This window comes from Ranitomeya variabilis, chromosome 1 (genome assembly GCF_051348905.1).
Source record: "Ranitomeya variabilis isolate aRanVar5 chromosome 1, aRanVar5.hap1, whole genome shotgun sequence".
Taxonomy (NCBI): domain Eukaryota; kingdom Metazoa; phylum Chordata; class Amphibia; order Anura; family Dendrobatidae; genus Ranitomeya; species Ranitomeya variabilis.
The window spans coordinates 779,750,519-779,771,627 of NC_135232.1; the positions used below are offsets into that span (position 1 = coordinate 779,750,519).

Below are 21,109 nucleotides of genomic sequence, written 5' to 3' on the forward strand. Positions count from 1 at the left end.
AGGGGGTGTTCTAATTAATAGCAGTGCAGAGTTCAATTAGTGAGGTCATTCATTCTGTGAAGAATCAGGTTTGAATGATGGCTCTTATTTAAAGAAGGAGGGCAGCAAATGTTGCACCTGATGGTTTTAGCCCTTGCTCAGTGAGTAAAACGGTTCATTCCAGACATTGTACCGAAGCAGAAAGAACTTTGAAGAAGCTGATTGTACAGGGGAAAACATATAAAGAAGTGCAGAAGATAACTGGATACTCAGCTAAAAATATTTCCAATGCTTTAAAATGGCAAACAAAACCCAAAGTACGTTTTATGAAATGAATTAAAGAAGATCTTCATTTACCTGTGAGTCCTGCAACCATCAGAAGAGGCCTACATGAAGCCAAATTATATGCAAGAAACCCTCGTAAAACACCGTAGTTGAAAAAAAGACGTGTTGAAAAGGTTACAGTTTGTCAAAGAACACATTGACTGGACTAAAGAGAAATATTGCAACATCCTATGGACAGATGAGAGCCAGACTGTTTTTATGGGGTCTAAAGACCACAGGTGACAGCTTGTGAGACGACCCATAAACACTTAATTCAAGCCACAGTACACTGTGAAGACTCTAAAACATGGAGGTTCAAGCATAATAGTTTGGGGATGTTTCTCATACTATGCAGTTGGGCCCATTTGTATATATTATTTACATAAGAGGTACCATGGACCTGCTTGAATGTATATCAAAATAATATAACAGGCCATGTTGCCTTATGCTGAAGAAATGTACTTGAAATGGGTATTTCAGTAGGTCAACAACCCCCAAAACACTAGCAAGCGGGCAACATTCTGGGTCTAGACCAACAAGATATCATGAAGGGGACATCTCAATCCCCAGACCTCAATCCGTTTGAGAATTTGTGGAGTGACATCAAAAATGCTGTTGTTGATAGAAAACCGAAGAATGTAAAAGAACTGTGGAATGTAGTTCACAGATGTCAAATGCCGCACAGATGTAAGACAGATGTCAGAAATAAAGGTTATACAGCTAAATAGTTCAGTGATTCATAGAAAAGCTAAGTCAGTAAGCAAATTTTAGTTTATACTGTAAATATTGCAGTTTGTAAATGAACCAGCCAATTATTCCTTTTTCTTAATTATCAGGTTTAAAATTGATATTTTGTTCTTGTTTTCAATTGGAATTGAATGTGCGGTGCTATTATTTTGCACTGTATATGGTAACTGTCATTAGATGAGAGTCAGGAAAAGGGTCCTGAGGACAACACAAGCCTGGAGATCCCATAACATTTAAAACTAGTCTTCTAATATCTGTACCAGTTATTCAATCACCCTATGTAGATAAAAAAAGCCAAAAGATAGCTTTAGTTCAGCCTACGTGGTAAAGTAAGTATTTTTTGTTAAGGTCCTCACATGTGGGACGCACTCCCCTTGAGAAAGCGTAAAAGCGAAACGTGCGTTGTGGCATTGGTGGCTGTATTTGGGGTCCCTTCACTTAATTATGGCTAAGCTCTATACTACCTTTATGTTAGGTATGGACTAATTAAGCCTTTTTTTTTCTTGTCTTCCAATATTATACTGCATGATATACAGTACATATATGCGGACTGATTATTTTTGTTACTATACTGTCATAATAGTCTGTACTATGATTTACGGTATCGTGCCTTACATGCAAATTCTTACGTGAATAATGGAAGTTCATTAGTATTCACTGCTTTGTCTGATATAGACTACCTTGCTACCCTTTACATTTTGTGAAGAACCCCTCCCACCTTTTTTTTATTTGATCCCCTTCTTTTGAATCCTCTTACATGTCCCATTTACTTTCTGGTTCATGTCTTTTTTACATTTAATTCTTAATAAAAATTTACATTTTATATGCTTTTGAGTGGTGTTTCTCTGAGTGCGTTGTACATTACTTTGGTTGTATATGTTAGTAGAGCCTACCGGTTATTGATCTTTATATGATGGGAAAACCCCTATAACTATGTTTATATGTCTTTTGGATATTTTTATCTTCAAAAATATTAAATATTCACTTTTTTTTATCAGTAAATGCCATAATTTAAATTAAAAAGGTGAGTCTTTATTTTAAATGTAACACAAAAAATGGACTGAGAAGCAAAGTCAAAATTCAATGAAGCTCTGAGGCTATGTTCCCACGCAGCATTTTTTTTCTGCAGCCAAAGTCTGCTCTTGGCAGTAAAAATTGTGCCATCAAAATGCAGGTTTTGCTGTGTTTGTTAACTGCATTTTTTTGGAGCCGTTTATGTGTGTAATTTGTTCATATTGCATGCTTAATAAACTTTCCGTATATACTCATGTATAAGCTGAGATTTTTTGTGCTGAAAACACCCCACTCAGCTTATACACAAGTCATGGTCAAGAAAGCCGGGGGGAGAGGGGAGCAGCAGCAGGAGTCGGCGGGTGTAACATCATACTCACCCTCCTCGCGCCATCGCTGAACGTCCCCCCATCTCCGTTGTCCCTGTGCTGAGCGGTGACGTGGTACCGCTCATTAAGGTAATGAATATGCATGCATCTCTACTCCCATAGGCATGGAGCGCATATTCATTACCTTAATGATCGGTACCATGTCTGCTGCGGTCTCTCATTCTGCATCAGCCGCAATGGAGCCTGCTCAGTGGCACACGTCCGTATCTCGCATGTGGAAACCAAGCTGTGGAGCCGGCACTCCAGAGCGGAGCGTGCGGCCGCATAGGAACACATGGAGCTGCACAGCTCCGCTCCAAAGTGCCGGCGCCAGAGCTTGGTTTCCACATGCGAGATACGGACTTGTGCCTCGCATGTGGAAATGAGCCCTTAGTCTGATTCTGTGCAAAGGGTTACTGCTGCCTTTCCAGGCTCTGCCACTGTAGCCTGTGCTGATCAGCGGCGAGCAGATGTCTCTGGGACTAAGTCCTGCTTTTCCCCTTCTGAGCATGCCCAAAGGAAGACCTCTCAGTGGAGGTCTGGGGTCACATGCTCTGGTACTGCAGTAGCTCCTATTGGTCCTCTAGGAAGGTCCTGAAGTTGCTCAGTTACTGTAGCAGTTCTCATTGGTCCTCTAGGAAGGTCCTGAACTTGCTGCAGCTATAAAAGGTTCACATGGCCGCACGGCCTTGTGCTCGTATACACTTGTTTACGTGTGTGTGTTGTGAGTGAAAGTCGCTCTTTAATCATCCTCTCCCTTGTTTTTGAATGCTCGCGTAAGGAGGATGATTGTAATCTAGCGCCCGACTTGTTACCAACACAAGTACACAAACATCGTCTATTGCTGTGACCGCCAGTGCGGCGCCGTGCGCTATCACAGCGCTTTCCAAACCCAAGTCTGGGTGGTTAGTGGAGTCCACCAGTGCGGCACTGCATGCACTCTCGTGCTACTATATTATTATTTCTGTTACATGCGGTACTGCGGCCCTGTGACGCAACAGGGTTCGCTTATTTCACACAGGGTGAAGCTAACCCATGTGTGTATCCTCATTGTACCGCCATATAGTCCATCATTGCTTAGCAGCAGGTTCCATCTCTGCACGGTGGACCCCGGGCTGCGAACGCACCTTATTCCTTTTCTCTAATTATTTGGTGCGTTCCGCTAGCCCTAACAGGGGGATCCATGCATACAAGGATGGGACAGGGGAGCCGAGCCATGCATACAAGGATGGGACGGGGAGCCATGCATACAAGGATGGGACGGGGAGCCATGCATACAAGGATGGGACAGGGGAGCCATGCATAAAAGGATGGGACGAGGGAGCCATTCATACAAGGATGGGATGGGGGGAGCCATGCATACAAGGATGGGACGGGGGAGCCATTCATACAAGGATGGGACGGGGGAGCCATGCATATAAGGATGGGACGGGGGGAGCCATTCATACAAGGATGGGATAGGGGGAGCCATGCATACAAGGATGGGACGGGGGGAACCATGCATACAAGGATGGGATGGGGGAGCCATTCGTACAAAGATGGGATAGGGGGAGCCATGCATACAAGGATGGGATGGGGGAGCCATTCGTACAAAGATGGGATAGGGGGAGCCATGCATACAAGGATGGGACGGGGGGAGCCATGCATACAAGGATGGGACGGGGGGAGCCATGCATACATGGATGGGACGGGGGGAGCCATGCATATAAGGATGGGACGGGAGGAGCCATGCATATAAGGATGGGACGGGGGGAGCCATGCATACAAGGATGGGACGGGGGAGCCATGCATACAAGGATGGGACGGGGGCAGCCATTCATACAAGGATGGGATAGGGGGAGCCATGCATATAAGGATGGGACGGGGGAGCCATGCATACAAGGATGGGACAGGGGGAGCCATGCATACAAGGATGGGACGGGGGGAGCCATGCATATAAGGATTGGACAGGGAGGGCCATGCATACAATGATGGGACGGGGGAGCCATGCATATAAGGATGGGATCGGGGGAGCCATGCATACAAGGATGGGACGGGGGAGCCATGCATACAAGGATGGGACGGGGGGAGCCATGCATACAAGGATGGGATGGGGGGAGCCATGCATACAAGGATGGGACGGGGGAGCCATGCATACAAGGATGGGACGGGGGAGCCATGCATACAAGGATGGGACGGGGGAGCCATGCATACAAGGATGGGACGGGGGAGCCATGCATACAAGGATGGGACGGGGAAGTCGAGCCATGCATACAAGATGGGACAGGGGAGAGCCATGCATACAACGAGGGGATCGGGGGAGCCATGCATACAAGGATGGGACGGGGGAGCCATGCATACAAGGATGGGACGGGGGAGCCATGCATACAAGGATGGGACGGGGGAGTCGAGCCATGCATACAAGGATGGGACGGGGGAGCCATGCATACAAGGATGGGACGGGGGAGCCATGCATACAAGGATGGGACGGGGGAGTCGAGCCATGCATACAAGATGGGACAGGGGAGAGCCATGCATACAACGAGGGGATCGGGGGAGCCATGCATACAACAGAGTGAGCCATACAGAGCAGGACAGGACAGGGGGAGCCAAACAGAGCAGGACAGGGATGAAGGGACAATGCATACCCGGCTTATACTCAAGTCAATAAGCTTACTCAGTTTTCCGTAGCAAAATTAGGTGCCTCGGCTTATACTCGAGTTGGCTTACAGTCGAGTAGTTTTATTCAGCAAAAAATGCAGTTAAATTGTTATATGCGTTTTCTGCAGAATTTTTATGCGTTTTCCGTTCTTTTCACTTGTGCAAAAAACACTGTAAAACTTCTAAAGAAATTGACATACTGCAGAACTAAAAATATGCACCATTTTTCAAATTCAGTCAGGAAAAAAAAACAAGCGTGTGCATGAGTTTTCTGAAATCTCATAGCTTTTTGCTGGTACAGTAAAAAGCAGGTTTTTCATTGCACAGATAAACCTCCCCCCCCCCCTCCCAAAAAAAAAAAAAAAAAATGCTACAAAAACGTGTGAGTATAGCCTGCATGGCATGAATACAAACTTAAGCTCGATCCACAATTCTACAGGCTTCAGAGCTGAAATCTTTCACTCTGCCTTGCTTGAAAGATATTTATAGAGAATTTGCATGCCGATTTTCATTCATTCTAGGAGGCATAGTTTTTACAACACACACTGTATAGTCATGGCCAATTGTTTTGAGACTGACACAAATTTTTTTTTTTTTTACAAAGTTATCAGCATCAGTGTTTTTAGATCTTGTAGACAGATGTTTCTATGGTTACTGAAGTATAATTATAAGCATTTCATAAGATTTTATACTTTTATTAAAAAATACCTCAAGTTTATGCAAAGACTCAATATCTACAGTGTTGTCCTGTATTCTTCAAGACTTGTGTAATTCTCCCTGGCATGTTGGGTATCAGCTCCTGGGCCAAATCCTGACTAATGCAACATATTCTTACCTAATCAATGCTTGTAGGTTATTGCAATTTCTGTGTTTTTGTTTGTCCAGCTGCTTTTTGAGGAGTGACCACAGGTTCTCAGTGGGATTGAGGCCTGGGGAGATTCCTGGCCATGTATCCAATATTTTGTTCACCAAGCCACTCAGTTATCACTTTTGCCTTGTTCGTGCTGGAAGAAGCATTTTTCATCACCAAATTTCTCTTGGATTTTTGAGAGAATTTGTTCTTAGAGGATATTTAGAAACCATTTCTATTCATGGCATTGTCCTTAGTCAAAATTGTGAACCCACTCCCTTCTCCCGTCTCATGATGCTTACTGTTGGTATGACACAGTTCACCTTTTCTTCTCTTGACAATCATTTTTCCAAGATGTCTCAAATAATCTGAAGGAGGCTTCATCAGAAAAATAACTTTGCAGGAAGTACAGGGATTGAACTGCAGAGGACTGGGGTAACGTTATTTTTCTGATGAAGCCCCCTTCAGACTGTTTGGGATATCTGGAAAAAAATATTTTCCAGAGAAGTATAAAAGCGTCAACACTAGAGATGGACAGACACCTGGATATTCGGGTCGGGCAGGTTCAGCCAAACAGTTACAAAAAGTTCGGGTACCAGAATAGTACCCGGACCCCATTCACTTGAATAAGGGGCCCAAACATCCAGTGTTTGCCACGCTGTCATGAACATGTCTTGACTCCTGTAATAAAACAAAAATAAAAAACAGCATTATCCCTCACCTGTCTGACGTTTTATCTCACGCCGTAATCCATGTCTGGGGATTAATAGTTTTCAACCTTGATGGTGCCAAGATGCGACCGTCCAGGCTGAGAACCACAGGTGAATGACCCCTTTAATGAGACTGATTAATGAAGTATATAGGATTTAAAGGCATAAGAAAATGACCTATTGATTAAATCATGATTTTGTATTAAATGTATTTTTTTTTTTAAATATTTAATTTTTTTTTTTACGTACCACAATTTGAATTTAAAATAAAAACATCTGCAATTCCCATGCAGGATGGCGTTTTTTAACACCCATGCTTCCTTTTGGTTCAGTAATTTACACATGCACATAGCCACAGTGGTTGGATCCCGATCCTATCTTTTGTATTGAAATGTCTAATGAGCATGTGGAAAAGTTTATAGTGTAGGAAGGAGGAGCAGGGTCGGGTGGGACATCACCTATTGTGATAGATCCTGTCTTATCAGCTGTGTATAGAGGTGTTACCTCTCATTGTAATCCTGCCTCTGATGATAATGAACATGCTGAAAACTCATTCTGTAAGGACAGGAAGTAAGTATGAGTCAAGAAACGTCTCAGGGGCCAGTGTGAAAATTGCAGGATCAATAATTTTTATATATTTTTATATATATCTCCTGATATGAAGAAACGTAATGCTAGAAATGTTTGAGTAGAGAAAGTCAAGCTGGAGCCTCGCTTGCTTTGTGAAATTCACGGTATGATCTAACTGTTCCGTGCAATCCAACCTCAGGAACGGGTGAGCAGTGATTAACTGTTTGTGTCTTACCAAGAATTGGCGGCTTCTTCCTCATCTATGTTGTTAATAGTGTTTTTTTTTTCTTTTTTTAGCTTTCAGTAGAGCTCCAATACCCATGGCAGTTGTTCGAAGAGAGTTGTCATGTGAAAGCTACCCTATAGAGCTGCGCTGTCCAGGAACTGATGTTATCATGATTGAAAGTGCCAACTATGGAAGAACAGATGATAAAATCTGTGACTCAGATCCAGCTCAGATGGAGAACATTCGATGTTATCTACCAGATGCCTACAAGATAATGTCACAGAGGTATTTTCTGGCTTTAGTTTTGGTACAGCTTTATGGTTCACTATCTCTAAACTTACTGTTGGCTCTTCTTGGCTATAAGGGAATGTTCACACTACTGAAGTTCCAGTAGAAAAAAGCCTACGCAAATTTGCAGTGGAATTCACTGGAGAGAATATCTGTGGCTAAGTTTCAGAATTTAGACCGCACACTGATCATAAATTGATGGCATATCCTATTGGTATCAGGGAACTTTCCAACATGGGAATTCCAACATTTATACATGCATATTTTTCTGTGTTTCTTTTTTGTCTTTTGTCTTTTTTAGGGCCTCGCTCACACTAGCACATAAAATTTTGGTCCCATTCTCATCCACAAAAGTGGAACAATTTTTTCTCACTTGTCATCCTTGTGCTGTCTGTTTTTTTACTGAGCAGCTATTAATCTTTTACAAGACTCTTTACAGTTTCCTAAGTTACAGAATTGTAATGTATCCTGAAAAATTGGATGATATACTGGTGGTCCGTATACTGATGGTCCGTATACTGGTGATCCATATACTGATGGTCCGTATACTGATGGTCCGTATACTGGTGCTCTGTATACTGATGGTCCGTATACTGGTGCTCTGTATACTGATGGTCCGTATACTGATGCTCTGTATACTGATGGTCCGTATACTGGTGATCCATATACTCATGGTCCCTATACCGGTGATCCATATACTGATGGTCTGTATACTGATGGTCCCTATACTGATGGTCTGTATACTGATGGTCTGTATACTGATGTTCCATATACTGATGGTTCGTATACTGATGGTCCATATACTGGTGATCCATATACTGATGGTCCGTATACTGGTGATCCATATACTAATGGTCCGTATACTGATGGTCCCTATACTGATGGTCTGTATACTGATGGTCTGTATACTGATGATCCATATACTGATGGTTCGTATACTGATGGTCCATATACTGATGGTCCGTATACTGATGGTCTGTATATTGATGGTCCGTATACTGATGGTCCATATACTGATGATCCATACACTGACGGTTCGTATACTGACGGTCCATATACTGATTGTCTGTATACTGATGGTCCGTATACTGATGGTCTGTATACTGATGGTCTGTATACTGATGGTTCATTTACTGATGGTCCATATACTGATGGTCCATATACTGATGGTCCGTATACTGGTGCTCTGTACACTGATGGTTCTTATACTGATGGTCCGTGTACTGATGGTCCGTATACTGATGCTCTGTATACTGATGGTCTGTATACTGATGGTTCGTTTACTGATGGTCCATATACTGATGGTCCGTATACTGATGGTCCATATACTGATGATCCATACACTGACGGTTCGTATACTGACGGTCCATATACTGATTGTCCGTATACTGATGGTCCGTATACTGATGGTCCGTATACTGATGGTCCGTATACTAATGGTCCGTATACTGATGGCCTGTATACTGATGGTCCGTATACTGATGGTCTGTATACTGGTGGTTCTTATACTGGTGGTCCGCTTACTTATGGTCCGTGTACTGATGGCCCGTTTACTGATGGCCCTTATACTGATAGCCCATATACACTGATGGTCCATATACTGATGGTCTGTATACTGATGGTCTGTATACTGATGGTCCGTATACTGATGGTCTGTATACTGGTGGTCCGTATACTGGTAGTCATTATACTGTTGGTCCATATATTGATAGTCCATATACTGATGGTCCGTATACTGATGGTCCGTATACTGATGGTCTGTATACTGATGGTCCGTGTACTGATGGTCCATATACTGATGGTCCGTATACTGATGGTTCGTATACTGATAGTCTGTGTACTGATGGTCCGTATACTGATGGTCCGTATACTGATGGTTCGTATACTGATGGTCCGTGTACTGATGGTCCGTGTACTGATGGTTCGTATACTGATGGTCCATATACTGATGGTTCGTATACTGATAGTCTGTGTACTGATGGTCCGTATACTGATGGTCCGTATACTGATGGTCCATATACTGATGGTCCGTATACTGATGGTCCGTATGGCATGTGATGTGTTTCTCATGCTGAATACAGCTGAGAAAAAAATACACAGATTTGCACGGCCTCATTAAATAACATTGGTCAGAGAGCTATCACATTTTTTTTTTTTATTCTAGTTGTCTAATTTATGCGAAAATGTGAGTTTAAGTGTAAGGTTCTATAGGGGGAGATTTTCTTTAAAGGAATATGTTTTCGTACCTCCTGTTTTGTTGTGTGTTTGTTTTTTTTGCATTTGTAATATTACAATTCTTGTGATTCATAGATTATATGACTTTATGGTACTAATCATGGAAGCTCAAGCTATAATGTTAAAAAATTAGAAAAATGCCACAGAAGCCTAAAAATATAGGCCCTGATTCATCAGAACCAGCATGACTGACCCCAATTCATCAGGACCAGCATGACTGACCCCGATTTATCAAGACCGCATGCTTCTTAATGAATCTGGAGTATCTGACAAGTGGGATACTCCTCCGTGCGCAGCACACCACAAATCTTACTCTAGTTAGGGACTGGAGTAAGATTTCTGGCATAGCTCGTCATTAAAGAAACAAGTCTGTGGCATCACACCCCTGTCCTGCATTGCTATGCCAATTTTAGTGGAGCTGGGCAAAACTTGGCGGGAAAATGCCAAAAGCTGCAAAATGTTTGCAGATATTTTGTATTATAATTGATTGTCTAATTTTGTATAAATAATTATGATCTAATTATTATGTCCAGCACTGATCAGATCCCAGTTATGCAAGATAAAAGGCATGTTCCAGGCATGGTGGCTCAGTGGTTAGCACTGCTGCTTTGCAGCGCTGGGGTCTAGTACTCCATCGCATTACTGATAGGGAGTTTAGATTGTGAGGACAGTGATGCTGAGGCCTGTAAAACGCTGTGGAAATTAATGGCACTACATAAACGAGTAAGACAACAAAGAGTGAAGAAATGACATGTAATAATGAAAGCCCTAGTTCTCAACTGATAAATCCCCTTTGTTCCATGGCTGCCGATCCCGTCCGGTTTTATTTTACGACTTTTTATTATTTTATGCCATTCCCCAACGGCCCTGTTATTTCTTATCATGGCAGACACTTTCAAAGAAATTATATCATTGTATCGTTGTCGTGTACCGACGTAGCTTAGAACAGTAAATTCAACCCAACTTATCATGCTCAATGCCAGGATTTTATAAAAAAAATATGAGAGTTGACCTGTGGGTGTATCCTACTTACTCATCATAAATGTAAATTAGAAATGGACCAGTTACCGATAGCAACAAGTCAAATTACTGATTATACTTTCTACCTTATACTAGAAAAATAAGATTGTAAACTGAGTGAATTACTAATATAAATATATTCATTTGTTTTTATTCTCTACCCTTCGCGACATGAGATGCAAGAGCACGCCCCATGTAAGGTGCTGGCCAGTGCAGCGGGCTCAGGAGCTGAGCCTGCACAATACCAATTTGATGCCGACTGTGTCACTCTGCTGGCATCTTCCTATAAGAGTAGCGGGTGGAGCTTGCTTTGATTGCCTCTCTTTAACCATTTAATTGGCGCTGTCTGTGGCAGGGCTTCACAGGAGAACACCGCTTTCACTATATTCTGCAATATGGCAGTATTGCAATCCACGGAAGAAGCGATCAGGCGATTGCAGGTTTACAGATTTCTGAATTTCTGATTTTGCCGCTTTAATATAAATAAGCTACACATGTTTGGTATCACTGTCATCATACTGACCTGAAGAATAATGTTGCTAGGTCATGTTTACCACACATTGAAAACTGTAAAAACAAAATTAGAATAATAATGTTGAATTTGCAGGGTTTTTTAAAAGGTCATTTGACTGCACTTGTAAATTTTCTTTTTGATTTTCAGTACACTATATAGAAAATGAATGATGCCTTTCAACACTACAACTTATCCCACAAAAAAAGTAGGCCCTTATATGTCTCTATTGCTTCTCCCCAATCCCCCGAAAAAATAAAAAAATAAAATTTTCTGTGGCTTTTAGAAAATTGGGCTGAACAGTGGCTCCGTGGTTAGCAGCGCTGGGTCCAAATCCCTCTAAAAAGGACAGCATCTGCAATGAGTTTGTATGTTCTCCCCATGTTTGTGTGGGTTTCCTCCAGGTTCTCCGGTTTCCTCCCACATTCCAAAGAGGGAATGTAGATTGTGAGCCCCAATGGGGACAGTGCCGATAATGTCTGTAAAGCGCTGCAGAATTAATGGTGCCAAATTAGCAAATCATAATATATAATTGCCCTGTCATGAAGGGGTTAAAGAGGATAGCAATAACTATTTTCTATACCATTAGGTTTGCCCTGAAAAAAAACACATTTTATAAAATGAGAAAATACTGCGTAGGTCACATACAAATAATCTGATTCTTAGGAGGAATAAGATTTGCACCATCATCATCTCCCAGATGCCTAGATCTTGAGAAGAAAGCTATGGGAAGATGAAGGCCGATCTCCTTGCCTGAAAACATTCCTTATTTTTTAATAAGATAACAAATGATTTGTTTACCAGGAGCCTTAGAAAAATTAGATTATCAGTGCCTGGACTAGCTACCTTATGCCAAGTTGTCCAACCACACCCCCTCTTCTGATAAGCAGCTCACTGTCAATAGGCAATGTACACAGAAAGCTGTGGTGTGGATGGGGGCAGCTTTCTGAGCTCTGCTATATGTAAAACCTCTGTGTCTCAATTGCAGCGCCCAGTAAAGTAAGTGACACATCACTGGAATCGGGGTCCTTTTAGTACCTTATGCTGCTCTCAGATGAGGTAACAAAAACCTGCTAACAGATTCCCCTTAGGCCTCTTTCACACGTCCTGATATTTCCGGTACCGGAAAAACCGGTACCGGAGATATCCGTGTCCGTATGTCTGTGTGCTCAAGTGGCACATCAGTGTGGCACACGTGCGGCATCCGTGTGCTGCCCGTGTGCCGCCTGAGGACCACACGGACCGTGCAGGAGAGACAGCGCTACACTAATCGCTGCCCCCCCCGCATGTGGTGCTGAAGGCAGAATTTATCTCTTCTCCTCCAGCGTTCGTTGGAGAGAAGAGATGAAAGATCTTTTTTTTTGGGGGGGGGGGGTGAAAAATAAATTTTGCATGTGCCCCCCGCCTCCCCCCCCAGTGCGCCGCCTGACCCCTTGCCGCAGAAATACTCACCTAGCTCCCGCGATGTCTCCTCTGTCCTCTCCGCGCTGGCAGCTTCTCCTGTGTGAGCGGTCACGTGGGACCGCTCATTACAGTCAGTGAATATTCCCTGACTGTAATGAGCGGTCCCACGTGACCGCTCACACAGGAGAAGCTGCCAGCGCGGAGAGGACAGAGGAGACATCACGGGAGCTAGGTGAGTATTTCTGCGGCAAGGGGTCAGGCGGCGCACTGGCGGGGGAGGCGGGGGGCACATGCAAAATTTATTTTTCACAAAAAAACAAAAACTTGATCTTTCATCTCTTCTCTCCGGCGGGGTAGAAGAGATGAATTCCGCCTTCAGCACCATACGCAGGGGGGACAGCGCTTACTGTAGCGCTGTCTCTCCTGCGGGCGGTACGTGCACACGGAGGAGAGTGCACACTGTTCTCCGTGTGCACGTGTGCTGTCCGTATTGTGGTCCGTGCTGCCGGTAGAAAACGGACATGTCTATGTGTTTTCAGCACGGACATACGGGCCGTGTGAAAACATGCACATGTGCATAGACCCATTCATTTGAATGGGTCTATATGTGTCAGTGTCTCCGGTACGTGAGAAAACTGTCACTACACGTACCGGAGACACTGACGTGTGAAAGAGGCCTTAAGGAAAGTATCCATAATATCCCCCCTTTCCTCTCTTTTTTTTTTTTTTTTTTCCATTTATTGTTTTTTTTTGGCACTAGAACACACTTCTAGTGTGTGGCTGTGCTGCGGTTCCATTTTATTTTACGCTGACCGCAGTGAGACCATTACAGTGGACATGTTGAAGTTTTATGTGTCATTTTTATTGACTGATATTCCATGATATGTATTGCAAGAATCCAGTCAAGGGTTTATTTATTTTTTAGGAGAACAGTCAATATTGTCAGCTACTAGGCTGTATAAAAGGAGAGGAAACACTATATCATTAATCTATTGCCATTCAATAATGAGTGGAGGAACACTAAGAAACACTTCTGGCTTATAATCATCAGAACCCAGTTTAATGTTTTATATATCTAAAGTGCAAATAGTCAAGCAAATTATGGTTGGCTCAAGTCAGGGAACGATGTGCGTAGCTGAGTACGTAGATTCCTGAAAAGATGGTAACAAATTGCAAGCTTTTGAGACTATTCAGTAAGCACCTAATGGTATCAACCACTGAAGAATCACAGTATCACAACATAATCAAGCAGTCAAACCAGAAAAACCAAAGACGGTGAAAATTAACTATACCTTTCAAAAAAATAAAGGGAACACTAAAATACCACATTCTAAATATTACTGAATTAAATATTCTAGTTGCAAATCTTTATTCATTACATAGTGGAATACGTTGAGAACAATAAAACAAAAATGATCAATGTAAATCAAAATTAATATCCCATGGAGGTCTGGATTTCGAATGATACTCAGAATGAAAGTGGAAAATCAAATTCAAATGAGACCAAAATAACAGCCAAAAAGGTTGAGATCAGAGAAATGGTCTGTGGTCACCACCTGCAGAACTACTTCTTTATAGGCATTGTCTTGCTGATTGCCTATAATCTCTACCTGTTTTCTGTTCCATTTGAACAACAGAAGGAGAAATTGATTCACAATCAGTGTTGATTCATAACTGAAGTGTGACTTGGAGTTACATTGTGTTGTTTAAGTGTTCCCTTTTTTTGAGCAGTGTGTTTGCAGACTGCAACATTGGTCTGATATCTCCATGGTTTTGGCAAATCATCAAATTATAGAAGTTTAATCAAGTTTTGGTGGACTGAAGCATAATTTGTATGCATATACAGTTGTGCTCACCTACTCCGGCATAATTTTTGCTTTCTTGACCTTTTTTCAGAGAATATGAATGATAACACCAATACCTTCTCTCCACTCATGGTTAGTGGTTGGGTGAAGCCATTTATTGTCAATCTACTGGAATTTCTCTTTTTAAATCTAATAACCAAAAACATCCAAATGACCCAGATCAAAAGTTCACATACCTTGGTGATGTTGGCCTGATAACATACACAGAAGTTGACACAAATGGGTTTGAATGGCTACTAAAGGTAACATCCGCACCTGTGACCTGTTTGCTTGTAATCAGTGTGTGTGCATAAAAGAAAAAGTGACAATGGAACTGGGTAATGTAAGAGAAAAAAATATGGCATCTGGCAATAAGGCTGCCGTCACACTAGCAGTATTTGGTCAGTATTTTACATCAGTATTTGTAAGCCAAAACCAGGAGTGGGTGATAAATGCAGAAGTGGTGCATATGTTTCTATTATACTTTTCCTCTAATTGTTCCACTCCTGGTTTTGGCTTACAAATACTGATGTAAAATACTGACCAAATACTGCTAGTGTGACGGCAGCCCAAGAGTGTGGAGCCTGAAAGCAGCAGCAGCACCACTGACAACAACCAGGCAGCAATACTACTAAACACAGGTCACAATTACCAGAAAATTAGTGGGGAGGGATTGGATGATGTTATGGAATATACGGCACATTATCTCAGTCTGAGCAGGAAAATGTTACTTCTGACAGTGAGAGGTCAGTTTTAATCAGCTTTCTGCACAGTCCTCCTTCTATGCTGCTCCAACATTTAAAGGAAACCTGTCATGCAAAAAAAACTCTATTAACCTGCAGATATGGGGTTAATTGAATTCTAAAACTGCTGCACTGAGAACCCAGCTACTAGAAGGAAATTCATTGGCCGTGAACTCGCAGGACCTGTGAGACGACACCACAAGCAGGAGAAGTTTCTCACGCTCATGGTGCCATTAGAGAGGTAATAGTTCCTAGTTCTCTGTCTGAGCATCTCACGTATTGGAATTATTTTCTGTGCTGCCATTAGCACCTGGAACCCCCATGTGCTTCACAGAACTTTATAATGAAAATAAAAAAAATCACATTTTACCCACAAAAATGTACTTTTAGCACCAATTTTTTATTCTTACAAGGGTATAAGGAGAAAATGGGTCCCAAAATTTGTTGTGCATTTTCTCCTGAGTTTGTCGATAACCATACCTCCCAACTTTTGAAGATGGGAAAGAGGGACAAAGTTTGCGGCGCGCGCTTCGCGCCGCGGCAAATTTTAGGCCACGCCTCTGACCACACCCATTCATAATTAGTCACACCCATATCCACGTCCCAACCACACCCATTTAGCACTGCCGATCACACTGTTTCATATACAATAGTTATAAACAAAAAAATATGGCCACACAGTGCTCCATACTGTATAATGACCACACATGATGCCCCATACTGTATAATGGCCACACATGACGCTCCATACTGTATAATGACCGCACATGATGCTCCATACTGTATAATGGCCACACATGATGCTCCATACTGTATAATGGCCACACATGATGCTCCATACTGTATAATGACCGCATGCATACTGTATAATGGCCGCACATGATGCTCCATACTGTATAATGAACGCACATGATGCTCCATACTGTATAATGGCCACACATGATGCTCCATACTGTATAATGACCGCACATGATGCTCCATACTGTATAATGACCGCATGCATACTGTATAATGGCCGCACATGATGCTCCATACTGTATAATGAACGCACATGATGCTCCATACTGTATAATGACCGCACATGATGATCCATATTGTATAATGACCGCACATGATGCTCCATACTGTATACTGGCTGCACATGATGCTCCATACTGTATAATGACTGCACATGATGCTCCATATTGTATAATGACCGCACATGATGCTCCATACTGTATACTGGCTGCACATGATGCTCCATATTGTATAATGACCGCACATGATGCTCCATACTGTATACTGGCTGCACATGATGCTCCATACTGTATAATGACTGCACATGATGCTCCATATTGCATAATGACCGCACATGATGCTCCATACTGTATACTGGCTGCACATGATGCTCCATATTGTATAATGACCGCACATGATGCTCCATACTGTATAATGACCGCACATAATGCTCCATACTGTATAATGACCGCACATAATGCTCCATACTGTATGCTGGCTGCACATGATGCTTCATACTGTATAATGACTGCACATGATGCTGCATACTGTATAATGACTGCACATGATGCTCCATACTGTATAATGACTGCACATGATGCTCCATACTGTACAATGACCGCACACGATGCGCCATACTGTATAATGACCGCACATAATGCTCCATACTGTATGCTGGCTGCACATGATGCTGCATACTGTATAATGACCGCACATGATGCTCCATACTGTATAATGGCCACAGTTCTCCATACTGTATAATGACATACAGGCACGCAGCTCACACACACGCTCACACACACAGCTCACACGCACGCAGCTCACACACATGCAGCATCACACACACAGTATCACACATACACACGCAGCATCACAAACGCAGCTCACAAACACATGCAGCTTTGACACAAATGCATCACACACGCAGCCATCACACACACACACACAGCCATCACACACACACGCAGTCATCACACACACACACGCCGCCATCACACACACACAGCCATCACACACACATGCAGTCATCACACACACACGCAGTCATCACACACACACACGCAGTCATCACACACACGCAGCCATCACACACACACACGCAGCCATCACACACACACGCAGCCATCACACACACACGCAGCCATCACACACACATGCAGCCACCACACACACACACGCAGCCATCACACACACACGCAGCCATCACACACACACGCAGCCATCACACACATGCAGCCATCACACACACACGCAGCCATCACACACACACGCAGCCATCACACACACACACCCAGCCATCACACACACACACCCAGTCATCACACACACCCAGCCATCACACACACACACACACACACACACACACACAGCCATCACACACACACACACACCCAGCCATCACACACACACACACAGCCATCACACACACACCCAGCCATCACACACACACACCCAGCCATCACACACACACACACAGCCATCACACACACACACAGCCATCACACACACACCCAGCCATCACACACACACACCCAGCCATCACACACACACCCAGCCATCACACACACCAGATACCTCATACACACATGACACACACACAAATGCAGCATCACACACACACAATGACACACACATGCAGCATCAGACACACACACACACATCTCACACACACACATCTCACACACACACATCACACACACATCACACACACACAATCTCCTCTGTGGTGCAGGGGCGGCTGATCTGTCCATGTGCAGCTCTTCAGTTTCTCCGGCTGCTCACAGCTCTGCACTGTCCCGGCACCTCCCCAGTCTCTCCTTCTCTGCCGGGATAGCAGCTAAGAGCAGGAGAAGCCGGAGCTCCGTGCACACACAGGAGGAAGTGAGTGGCTGACCTCTCATCTTGATCGCTGCTGGCTCTCTGCCTCAGCGTGGCAGCGCCGCACACACAGGGGGCGGGGGCGGGGGGGGGGTGGGGGTGGGATCGGTCGGGAGGAGACCCAGCATGTATAAGAAAAAAAAAACAGCCACAAACCTAAGCTACTCAGGTGCCGCCCCCTGCATTGTCCCCGCCCCAGGCACGTAGTGCGGGACATTAGTGTCCCGCCCGGGATCCCGGGGCTGGCTGTCAAAATCAGGACAGTCCCGCGGGATCCGGGACGGTTGGGAGGTATGCGATAACCCATATGTGGAGGAACACCACTGTTTGGGCGCATGACAGGGCTTGGAAGGGAAGGAGTGACGTTGGGAAGGAGTGACGTTTTAGCATGCAGACTTTGATCGACATGACGCCCACAGACCAGTCTCATTTGGAGAGCCCCTGATGTGCCTAAACGGTGAAAAAAAAACACTATTGCCCCAGTTTTGGAAACTGCACCACTTAAGGATTTTATCCAGATGTATAGTGAGCATTTTGAAGCCTCAGGTACAACATAGAATTTGATAATATCAGGTCGGCATATTGAAATTTTTCATTTTTTTCACAAAAATTTTTTTTTAGCCCCATGAATGATCACACCAAAGATTTTTCTCCACTCATGGTTAGTGGTTGGGTGAAGCCATTTATTGTCAAACTACTGTGTTTTCTCTTTTTAAATCATAATAACAACCCAAAACATCCAAATGACCCACTCAAAAGTTCACATACCCCATTTCTTAATACCGTATATTGTCCCCTCTAACATCAATAACAGCTTGAAGTCTTTTGTGGTAGTTGTGGATGAGGTTCTTTATTTTCTCAGATGGTAAAGCTGCCCACGTTTCTTTGCAAAAAGCCTCCAGTTCCTGTAAATTCCTGGGCTGTCTAGCATGAACTTCACGCTTGAGATCTCCCTAGAGTGGCTCAATGATGTTGAGGTCAGGAGACCGAGATGGCCACTCCAGAATCTTCACTTTGTTCTGCTGTAGCCAATGACAGGTAGACTTCGCCTTGTGTTTTGGATCTCTGTCATGCTGGAATGTCCAATTATGTCCCATGCGCAGATTCTGGGCTGATGAGTTCAAATTTGCCACCAGTATTTGCTGATAACGTGCTGCATTCATCTTTGCTTCAACTTTGACCAAGTTTCCTGTGCCTTTGTAGCTCACACATCCCCAAAACATCAGCGATCCACCTCCGTGCTTTACAGTAGGAATAATGTTCCTTACATCTTAGACCTCTCTCCAAAATGTCATGTTTATGGTTGTGACCAAAAAGTTCAATTTTGGATTCATCACTCCAAATTACCTTGTTCCAGAAGTTTTGAGGCTTCTCTCTGTGCTGTTTTGCGTCTTGTAGATGAGATACTTTGTGACATTTGCACTGTAATGGTTTTCTTTCTGGCGACTCGACCATGCAGCCCATTTTTCTTCAAGTGCCTCCTTATTGTGCATCTTGAAACAGCCATACTGCTAGTTTTCAGAGTCCTGTATTTCAGCTGATGTTATTTGTGTGTTTTTCTTTGCATCCCGAACAATTTTCCTGGCAGCTGTGGACGACATTTTTGTTGGTCTACCAGACCATGGATTTGTTTTAACAGAGCCCCTGATTTTCTATTTGTTAATTACAGTTTGAAAGCTGTTGACTGACATTATCAATTCCTTGTATATTTTTTTTTGTATCCCTTTTGTGTTTTATACAGTTCAGATACCTCCTGTAGATCCGTTGGCAATTCTTTTGCTTTCCCCATGACTCACAATCCAGAAAAGTCAGGGGCTGGATGAAAGATGCAAAAGTTTGTGTGGATCTCAGAAACTCACTCAGTTTTTATGCACACACACACTGATTACAAGAAAACAGGTCACAGGTGAGGATGTTACCTTTATTCGCCATTCAAACCCATTTGAGTCAAGTTCTGTGCATGTTATCAGGCCAAAATCACCAGAGTATGTAAACTTTTGATCAGGGTCATTTGGATGCTTTGGATTGTCCTTATGATTTAAAAAGATAAAGCACAGTAGTTTGACAATAAATGGCTTCACCCAACCACTAAACATGAGTGGAGAAAAAGTTTTCGTATTATCATTCATAATTCTGCTGGGGTATGTAAACTTTTGAGCACAACTGTATATTGGGGTTTCCACGTAAATCCCCCAAAAATGCCATTCAGATGAAAACCCCCAACGGAGCCACCCATTATAATGCGTCAGATGGAGACAATTCGTAGTCCTTTTGGCATCTGCTCCAGTGGTATCCATCTTTTAAGGCGTGCACAGGTCTGTGTTCGCCCACAGTTGTGTGCTAAAAAGACGCCTAAATGATGGGACACGGCCGGAACACAGACCAGTTCAAAGTGACTCCATCTGCCTCGTAAGTGAGTGGTTCCATCCAGGGTTTTGTCTGAATCACGGTTTTGGGGAATTTACACAGAAACCTAGACGTAAGCACTCAGCGGAGAGCGCAGGATAAATATGAGCTGAACCTTATTCTGATTTTTGGGAGGTAGAATGAACAAATACACAGCAGGACAAGAATAGTTCTTATTTTTATTTTTGCGCTGTTCACCATACAGTATAAGTAAGTAGGATTTATTCTTTGGGTCGGTGCCATTACAGCAATTCCAGATTTATATCTTTTTGTTGGTTAGGTTTTGCTAATATCCCACAGTAAAAAATGCTTTTTTAAAGAAAAGTATGTTTTTTTGTCGCCATATTCTGTGAGGCTAG

At 43.2% G+C, this 21,109-nt stretch overlaps 1 protein-coding gene across 21 annotated transcripts in view; it reads left to right on the top strand.

The window, feature by feature from the left end:
* ADGRL3 (adhesion G protein-coupled receptor L3) overlaps positions 1-21,109 on the top strand; it is a 1,249,649-nt gene that overhangs the window by 326,583 nt on the left and 901,957 nt on the right. For all 21 annotated transcript variants that reach the window (XR_013217764.1, XM_077272336.1, XM_077272380.1 and 18 more), the window contains one exon: positions 7,497-7,710. Coding sequence is in view for 20 of the 21 variants with exons in the window: in XM_077272336.1 (XP_077128451.1) it covers positions 7,497-7,710 (214 nt within the window). In the remaining variant the exon portion in view is untranslated. The remainder of the gene's footprint in view (positions 1-7,496; positions 7,711-21,109) is intronic.